Source organism: Crinia signifera, chromosome 4, assembly GCF_055691185.1.
Source record: "Crinia signifera chromosome 4, ASM5569118v1, whole genome shotgun sequence".
Taxonomy (NCBI): Eukaryota; Metazoa; Chordata; class Amphibia; order Anura; family Myobatrachidae; genus Crinia; species Crinia signifera.
The window spans coordinates 315,831,669-315,842,409 of record NC_139220.1 but is presented as its reverse complement, the minus strand read 5'-3'; the positions used below and the strand labels follow the sequence as shown (position 1 = coordinate 315,842,409).

At 47.6% G+C, this 10,741-nt stretch overlaps 1 protein-coding gene across 1 annotated transcript; it reads right to left on the bottom strand.

Moving 5' to 3' along the window:
• Positions 1 to 6,702: 6,702 nt before the first annotated feature.
• On the bottom strand, positions 6,703 to 10,401 carry LOC146075874 (uncharacterized). The gene is made up of 2 exons (XM_083185543.1): positions 9,304 to 10,401; positions 6,703 to 7,735 (listed from the first exon to the last, which is right to left on the bottom strand). Exons 1-2 carry the CDS (start codon positions 10,386 to 10,388, stop codon positions 7,714 to 7,716), a joined length of 1,107 nt encoding a protein of 368 aa, XP_083041669.1. The 5' UTR covers positions 10,389 to 10,401; the 3' UTR covers positions 6,703 to 7,713.
• Between the last annotated feature and the right edge of the window lie 340 nt (positions 10,402 to 10,741).

Sequence of the window (10,741 nt, the reverse complement as noted above, 5' to 3'; positions counted from 1 at the left end):
CACTCCCTGTATACTGTATACCCCCTGTATTACAATGTTTCTCACTCCCTGTATACTGTATACCCCCTGTATTACAATGTTTCTCACTCCCTGTATACTGTATACCCCCTGTATTACAATGTATATCACTCCCTGCAGTGGCAAACGCAGGATTTTCAGATCTCACTCCCTGTATACTGTATACCCCTGTATTACACTGTATCTCACTCCCTGTATACTGTATACCCCCTGTATTACAATGTATCTCACTCCCTGTATACTGTATACCCCCTGTATTACACTGTATCTCACTCCCTGTATACTGTATACCCCCTGTATTACAATGTATCTCACTCCCTGTTTACTGTATACCCCCTGTATTACACTGTATATCACTTCCTGCATACTGTACACCCCTGTATTACACTGTATCTCACTCCCTGTATACTGTATACCCCCTGTATTACAATGTATCTCACTCCCTGTATACTGTATACCAGTGTATTACACTGTATCTCACTCCCTGTATATTGTATACCCCCTGTATTACAATATATCTCACTCCCTGTATACTGTATACCCCTGTATTACAATGTATATCTCTCCCTGTATACTGTATACCCCTGTATTACACTGTATCTCACTCCCTGTATACTGTATACCCCCTGTATTACAATGTATCTCACTCCCTGTATACTGTAAACCCCCTGTATTACAATGTATCTCACTCCCTGTATACTGTATACCCCCTGTATTACAATTTTTCTCACTCCCTGTATACTGTATACCCCCTGTATTACAATGTATCTCACTCCCTGTATACTGTATACCCCCTGTAGTACACTGTATATCACTCCCTGTATACTGTATACCCCCTGTATTACAATGTATCTCACTCCCTGTATACTGTAAACCCCCTGTATTACAATGTATCTCACTCCCTGTATACTGTATACCCCCTGTATTACAATGTTTCTCACTCCCTGTATACTGTATACCCCCTGTATTACAGTGTATCTCACTCCCTGTATACTGTATACCCCCTGTATTACAATGTATCTCACTCTCTGTACACTGTATACCCCCTGTATTACAATGTATATCACTCCCTGTATTCTGTATACCCCCTGTATTACAATGTATCTCACTCCCTGTATACTGTATACCCCCTGAATTACAATGTTTCTCACTCCCTGTATCAGTGGCGTAACTATAAATTTTGCTCCCCCCTGCCAAAAATAATTGGAGCGCCCCCCCCCCCCCCCCCCTCATCTGAGTGCCAAAACAGGGAAATTTAACAAATTAAATAAAAAATGAAATATAGATATCTATACATTTGAAAAAATGACACCTGGGTTTTGCATAGTTAATGGGATATACACACACACTGTGACACACTTTGTGTGACACTCACCCCTTCTTAAACACCCGTTATGCTCCATGCTAGTGTGCTACAGGCTCCAGAGAGTCCACCCTGTAAGAAAAGTCTCAGAAGTCACGCTGGAAGTAAGGGACAGTCTGCAAACTACTTGCCGCTATACACGTGTAATCAAGAGTGTATGAATACACTTGTAAAGTGGAAAATAGTTTACAGACTATCCCTTAATCCAGTGTGTGACTGTGTGAGCTCTAGCAGACCTGAGAGGACTGGGAGGACGGGACTGCATACAGAAGAAATAAATCAGTGCAGCTCCGTGACCCCAGTGCCCTCTCTTATCCTGCACAGCAGCAGAGAACTGAAGGCAAGTCAGGGAGAGCGCCCCGCAGACCCCCGGCTCCTCCAAGCCACTGCGGGGGTTGCTGTATGCTAGTTACGCCACTGCCCTGTATACTGTATACCACCTGTATTACAATGTTTCTCACTCCCTGTATACTGTATACCAGGGTTGCCGTCTTTAAGATTCTCCTCTCCAGGAGAAACCCGAAGAGGAGAGTTTCAGTAGCCGCTCAGGGGGCGGGGCTTACGAGTGACATCACTAAGCCCCACCCCCATGCTGTTAACGCAACAAATTCACGGATCTCTGTGGAGGGGGCGGGGCTAAAATGACGCAATTGTGCCGTTTTAGCTCCGCCCCCTCCTCTGAGACCCGAGGATTGCGGCATTTTAATGCCGCGATCCGGGGGACAGCGGGGGTCCCCCCCTGAATCCGGGAGGGTTGCCCATCCTACCGGGGGGCCGGGAGGGGTGCCAGAATTTGGGAGACTTCCGGAAATTCCGGGAGGGTCGGAAACCCTGCTGTATACCCCCTGTATTACAATGTATCTCACTCCCTGTATACTGTATACCCCCTGTATTACAATGTTTCTCCCTCCCTGTATACTGTATACCCCCTGTATTACAATGTATCTCTCTCCCTTTATACTGTATACCCCCTGTATTACAATGTTTCTCCCTCCCTGTATACTGTATACCACCTGTATTACACTGTATCTCACTCCCTGTATACTGTATACCCCCTGTATTACACTGTATCTCACTCCCTGTATACTGTATACCCCCTGTATTACACTGTATCTCACTCCCTGTATACTGTATACCCCCTTTATTACAATGTATCTCACACCCTGTATACTGTATACCCCCTGTATTACAATATATCTCACTCCCTGTATACTGTATACCCCTGTATTACAATGTATCTCACTCCCTGTATACTGTACACCCCCTGTATTACACTGTATCTCACTCCCTGTATACTATATACCCCTGTATTACAATGTATCTCACTCCTGTATACTGTATACCCCTGTATTACAATGTATCTCAATCCCTGTATACTGTATACCCCCTGTATTCCACTGTATCTCACTCCCTGTATACTGTATACCCCCTGTGTTACACTGTATCTCACTCCCTGTATACTGTATACCCCCTGTATTACAATGTATCTCACTCCCTGTAAACTGTATACCCCCTGTATTACACTGTATCTCACTCCCTGTATACTGTATACCCCCTGTATTACAATGTATCTCAATCCCTGTATACTGTATACCCCCTGTATTACACTGTATCTCACTCCCTGTATACTGTATACCCCCTGTATTACACTGTATATCACTCCCTGTATACTGTATTCCCTTGTATTACACTGTATTTCACTCCCTGTATTCTGTATTCCCCCTGTATTACACTGTATCTCACTCACTGTATACTGTATACCCCCTGTATTACACTGTATATAACTCCCTGTATACTATATACCCCCTGTATTACACTGTATATCACTCCCTGTATACTGTATACCCCCTGTATTACACTGTATCTCACTCCCTGTATACTGTATACCCCCTGTATTACAATGTATCTCACTCCCTGTATACTGTATACCCCTGTATTACAATGTATATCACTCCCTGTATACTGTATACCCCTGTATTACACTGTATCTCACTCCCTGTATACTGTATACCCCTGTATTACACTGTATCTCACTCCCTGTATACTGTATACCCCCTGTATTACAATGTATCTCACTCCCTGTATACTGTATACCCCCTGTATTACAATGTATCTCACTCCCTGTGTACTGTATACCCCCTGTATTACACTGTATCTCACTCCCTGTATACCCCCTGTATTACACTGTATATCACTTCCTGCATACTGTACACCCCTGTATTACACTGTATATCACTCCCTGTATACTGTATACCCCCTGTATTACAATGTATCTCACTCCCTGTATACTGTATACCCCCTGTATTACATTGTATATCACTCCCTGTATACTGTATACCCCCTGTATTACAATGTTTCTCACTCCCTGTATACTGTATACCCCCTGTATTACAATGTATATCACTCCCTGTATACTGTATACCCCCTGTATTACAATGTTTCTCCCTCCCTGTATACTGTATACCCCCTGTATTACAATGTATCTCTCTCCCTGTATACTGTATACCCCCTGTATTACAATGTTTCTCCCTCCCTGTATACTGTATACCACCTGTATTACACTGTATCTCACTCCCTGTATACTGTATACCCCCTGTATTACACTGTATCTCACTCCCTGTATACTGTATACCCCCTGTATTACACTGTATCTCACTCCCTGTATACTGTATACCCCCTGTATTACAATATATCTCACTCCCTGTATACTGTATACCCCTGTATTACAATGTATCTCACTCCCTGTATACTGTACACCCCCTGTATTACACTGTATCTCACTCCCTGTATACTATATACCCCTGTATTACAATGTATCTCACTCCTGTATACTGTATACCCCTGTATTACAATGTATCTCAATCCCTGTATACTGTATACCCCCTGTATTCCACTGTATCTCACTCCCTGTATACTGTATACCCCCTGTGTTACACTGTATCTCACTCCCTGTATACTGTATACCCCCTGTATTACAATGTATCTCACTCCCTGTAAACTGTATACCCCCTGTATTACACTGTATCTCACTCCCTGTATACTGTATACCCCCTGTATTACAATGTATCTCAATCCCTGTATACTGTATACCCCCTGTATTACACTGTATCTCACTCCCTGTATACTGTATACCCCCTGTATTACACTGTATATCACTCCCTGTATACTGTATTCCCTTGTATTACACTGTATCTCACTCCCTGTATTACACTGTATCTCACTCACTGTATACTGTATACCCCCTGTATTACACTGTATATAACTCCCTGTATACTATATACCCCCTGTATTACACTGTATATCACTCCCTGTATACTGTATACCCCCTGTATTACACTGTATCTCACTCCCTGTATACTGTATACCCCCTGTATTACAATGTATCTCACTCCCTGTATACTGTATACCCCTGTATTACACTGTATCTCACTCCCTGTATACTGTATACCCCCTGTATTACAATGTATCTCACTCCCTGTATACTGTATACCCCTGTATTACAATGTATATCACTCCCTGTATACTGTATACCCCTGTATTACACTGTATCTCACTCCCTGTATACTGTATACCCCTGTATTACACTGTATCTCACTCCCTGTATACTGTATACCCCCTGTATTACAATGTATCTCACTCCCTGTATACTGTATACCCCTGTATTACAATGTATATCACTCCCTGTATACTGTACACCCCTGTATTACACTGTATCTCACTCCCTGTATACTGTATACCCCTGTATTACAATGTATCTCACTCCCTGTATACTGTATACCCCCTGTATTACAATGTATCTCACTCCCTGTATACTGTATACCCCCTGTATTACACTGTATCTCACTCCCTGTATACTGTATACCCCTGTATTATACTGTGTCTCACTCCCTGTATACTGTATACCCCCTGTATTACAATGTATCTCACTCCCTGTATACCCCCTGTATTACACTGTATCTCACTCCCTGTATACTGTATACCCCCTGTATTACAATGTGTCTCACTCCCTGTATACTGTATACCCCCTGTATTACAATGTATCTCACTCCCTGTATACCCCCTGTATTACACTGTATCTCACTCCCTGTATACTGTATACCCCCTGTATTACAATGTATCTCACTCCCTGTGTACTGTATACCCCCTGTATTACACTGTATCTCACTCCCTGTATACTGTATACCCCCTGTATTACAATGTATCTCAATCCCTGTATACTGTATACCCCCTGTATTACACTGTATCTCACTCCCTGTATACTGTATACCCCCTGTATTACACTGTATATCACTCCCTGTATACTGTATTCCCTTGTATTACACTGTATCTCACTCCCTGTATTCCCCCTGTATTACACTGTATCTCACTCACTGTATACTGTATACCCCCTGTATTACACTGTATATAACTCCCTGTATACTATATACCCCCTGTATTACACTGTATATCACTCCCTGTATACTGTATACCCCCTGTATTACACTGTATCTCACTCCCTGTATACTGTATACCCCCTGTATTACAATGTATCTCACTCCCTGTATACTGTATACCCCTGTATTACACTGTATCTCACTCCCTGTATACTGTATACCCCCTGTATTACAATGTATCTCACTCCCTGTATACTGTATACCCCTGTATTACAATGTATATCACTCCCTGTATACTGTATACCCCTGTATTACACTGTATCTCACTCCCTGTATACTGTATACCCCTGTATTACACTGTATCTCACTCCCTGTATACTGTATACCCCCTGTATTACAATGTATCTCACTCCCTGTATACTGTATACCCCTGTATTACAATGTATATCACTCCCTGTATACTGTACACCCCTGTATTACACTGTATCTCACTCCCTGTATACTGTATACCCCTGTATTACAATGTATCTCACTCCCTGTATACTGTATACCCCCTGTATTACAATGTATCTCACTCCCTGTATACTGTATACCCCCTGTATTACACTGTATCTCACTCCCTGTATACTGTATACCCCTGTATTATACTGTGTCTCACTCCCTGTATACTGTATACCCCCTGTATTACAATGTATCTCACTCCCTGTATACTGTATATCCCCTGTATTACACTGTATCTCACTCCCTGTATACTGTATACCCCCTGTATTACAATGTATCTCACTCCCTGTGTACTGTATACCCCCTGTATTACACTGTATCTCACTCCCTGTATACCCCCTGTATTACACTGTATATCACTTCCTGCATACTGTACACCCCTGTATTACACTGTATATCACTCCCTGTATACTGTATACCCCCTGTATTGTGAGGACTCCCGGGCTCATGGGTGCATGGAGGGGCCTATCGCTCGTATCCGCCTTGAGAAAGGCAGTGTTTACAGCATTTGCACAGTCCCGGGAGAACCTCGGTTCGCGGATCACACAGTAAGGCCACAAAAGCAAGGTACAAAACGCACCTTTATTTCATATTAACAGTACATGAAAACCATAACCACACCACTAACACTACACAATACAGGTAGCCTACAATATACACAGCACACACTAACTATATCAGAACCACACAAAGGTGAACACCTCCCCTTCCCTTCCACAGTCAATAGTCACCTTGGGCAGTCTCTGAGCTGAGGCTGGTGGGGCCTTGGTGAGGGGGGAATGCAGAACCCCAGCGGAGGTACGGGCTCCACTGAGCCAAGGCCGATGCCCGCTGCCGGTCCTGCAGGTGATGAATCCCAGCCGCTTGGCCTGTGGGTGCCGTCGGGGTGCTGGCACGCTGGATGCAACCGCTGGCTGTGGTATGGGGTCCACTGCGCCAGGGCCGACTGCCCACTGCTGGTCCTGCAGGTGATGAATCCCAGCCGCTTGGCCTGTGGGTGCCGTCGGGGTGCTGGCACGCTGGATGCAACCGCTGGCTGTGGTATGGGGTCCACTGCGCCAGGGCCGACTGCCCACTGCTGATGTTCTGGTGGGGTCTGGAGGGAACTCAGCTTCCTCCCCTGGGATCCTGCCTCGCCGGGTCAGGGATCCTGGATGGATGCAGAAAGTCACCCAGAGCTGTTGTTTCAGCCCATTTTATCCTTGAGTTCTGCGACCGGATTGGTTGTTGCTTGAAGCCTGAGATGTAAATGCCCCTGAGTCCTGTGTAGGGATTGGCTGCTGCTGTAGCCCTGCCAACTTGCTGTTCTCTGGGACTCTCTGGCCCCCTGCTGGTCTGGTGCCGGCCAGTCTATAACAAGTCCCCGGGGAGAACAAAAGGCCAGGAACCATTGCTGATAAGGGGGCGGCCCAGGTGTGAAGTCAAAACAGACCCTGTTGTTGGTTGTGAAGTCTCAGCCTATTCAGCTTGCTGATGCTTCCTGTGAGGGGGATGAGATAGGGGGGTGTCGGCTGTCCGCATTAGCCAACAAGATATTACACACATGCAATAAACCATACATTACTGTGATAGACACATATCAGGCTCAGGAGTATATGCCCTGATGGGCGCAATATTTATAAACACGCGGTACTATTTCCCATCGCAGGCAGACATCTGGTATGTAATAAAGTCCTGTCCTAGTACTATAGAACACACAGTCCTGTGGAAGGCTCTATTAGTGTGAGAGGCACGGCTCCCATGAGATGGCAGGCAGGGAATTGTATTGGAAAAATGTTGTTAATTCAGGTAAGAGAGTGTCTGGGTCTCTGGGCTATATTTAGGAATCTTGGGGTGCCTACCCCCTCATGATCCAGGTGGGGGTGCCCAAAGGGGGATCATGACATACCTCCCCCTTCCTAAATCCGGTCCGAGGGGCTGGCTCCCAGATCGGAGCCAGTCAGGATGACCGGGCCCAGTGATCTCCTGGAGGCGTGATTCCGCTCCTCCTGCTCTGGATGAGGGGGGTCTGAGGTCAGCAGTTCACCACATGTAACCCGCATTCCAGTACCCCAGTTACAGGGTTTGCCCCTGTCATGTGGAAATCTTTCCTTCTCTCCTGCCTGTGTGGTTGTCCCCCCTCCCTCCGCCTCTGGCGCAACTGGGAGGGGTCCGATCTGCGCACACAGGCTACAATCCGGAAACCTGGCTGTGGATTCTGCTCTTAACAACGGAGCCAACGTTGGCTGCAGGGGAGCAGTGGGTAACAACGATGCTCCTCCCAAAACCTCAAAAGCCTTCACAGTCACCTCCCCCAGCCCCTTAAACTGCTGGTCCTCCCATGGGCCACCTTCCATCCATGTCTGTTCATCCACCTTGCAGGGCCTCAGCACACTCTGCCCCCACCTGCCCTCAGCAGTAGGCAGTGGGCCAGGGAATTCTCCTTTACACCATGGCTGCAGGAGAGCAGGGGGTATCCGCAATCCTTCCCCGGCTCTTCCCTCAGAAGCCCCCACAACCACCTCCCCCAGTTCTAGATGGTTCTCTGGACCCTTACGCGATGATTGAAGGGCCTTGCTGGTGGGATCCTTCTCCCCCACCTCCCAGGGCCTGAGCACACCCAGCCCCCACCTGCCCTCAGCAGCAGGCAGCGGTCCTGGGGATTCTCCTTTACACAATGGCTGCAGGGAAGCAGGGGGTATCCGCAAGTCTCCCCCTGATTTACCCACAATCCCCCCCCTTGGGTCGAACACCTCCCCCAGCCCGGCTATGAGAGGGACTGGTGGGGTGGCATTGTACGGCAGCACTGCTGGCATCTCCCTTACAGCCCCAGGTGCAAACTCACATTCTCTTGCTCGTGCCATGCTGGGTGGTGAGGTGTCTTCCTCTGAGGCGCAGGGGGGTGATGAGCTATGTCTCTGACCATCCCCTCCATGTTTGCTTGCTTGGCTGCCTGATTGCTGCAGCGGCTCCCCGGGCACATAATTACAGTCAGTCACTCTTGCAGGGGACTCACAGAAGCGCTGCACCCCAGCCTCTACTCCCTGCTCTGGCACCCCGGTCACATACCTGCCTTTTGACTTCAGATCCTCCTGGCTCTGATGGCTAAGTGGGAACAGTCCTGGATAATCCTCCTGGGGTGGTAGAGTGGCAGAGCACACACCAGACACATTTCCTTCCATCTCCCCCAGCTGAATATGCTGGGGCTCCTGGGGCAAGATGCCCTCATTCGCTGGGCCGCTGGTGGTCATGTAGGGGAGAAGTACTGCCCCCTCTGCTGGGGCACAATCATTGTAGACCCCCTGGCCGCTAGTTTCAAAGTCTCCATCTCCCACATCTGCAAAAGGGAAGATGTACTGCCATTCTTCCTGGGGTGCCATTTTTGGGTGCACCCCCATCCTTTGGCTAGCTGCTTGGAGCAGTGGCTGACCACTGCTTTGTACCTCCTGTGGCGAGGACTCCGCCATCACAGTCCCAGCCTCCAAGATATGCTCTGCTCTGGGGCTATTCTCTGGGGCAGCCCCTGCACTGTATACTGGCACTGCTCCATCTATGACAGGCTCCGTGTGCACCAGTCTATCATCACCATGTGGGGCCACAGTGTCCAGCTCCGCCACACTACTTGGCACAATGCAGGGGGAATAAATATCCCCTCCCCGATATCCATCTGCCACAATCACAGTCCATGATGTTAGGGCTCCTTTAGAGTCCGGGGTCCCTGGTGCGATATCACAGGGACACTCCACAGCTAGTTCCTCATTTCCCAACTCACTGAATGGGAACAGTTCTGTGATTTCTCCCTGTGTCAGTGGGGAATCTAGTTCTGTGGCTCTCTGAGGATGCACAAGCTGCAGCAGCCGACGTTCCTCTGCCTCCCCCCGCTGACACTGGTCCAGCCACTCTGGTGAATTCAGCTGTCCCTGTGCCAGGGCGACCCTCTCTGCATTATCATAACAGTGCAGGAGACACTGTAACTGCTCCTGGACACTTCTCAGTTCTCCTGGACACAGGACACAGTTCCTATACACGCTGAATGCATGTAGGGGGTTCTCTTGTTGCTCATACACCCACCGAATAAGGGTTCGGTGGGAACAGCCGTCGGTGGGGAGGCTGCATCGTAGCTTCCATTCTGCAAGTAAATCCTCCAGACTCATTCTCGCTAATGGAGCTTCCCATTCTGCATGCTGCAGTCCTAGTGTAGTGGACCCCTCGGTCATCCACCCAGGTGGCACCATCAGCTCCTCTTCCCTCTGGGTTCTCTTCATGGGTTCCTTCCCAGGACCCAGATCACCAGGTGCTGGCGCGCTGGCCTCAGCTACCTGGCTTCTCTGCATTATCTGCGACATGGAGTTACTCACTTCCATAACAAATGTTCTCCATTCCAGAGTTCCTGGCAGATTTCTCACGTCAGCATCACTTTTACACTGCACAAATTCATCTATTAGATAGGCAATTTTCTCCCCTATAGTAGCTCCAGTCCACAAGCTAGTCCACAGGCACGCTGCCT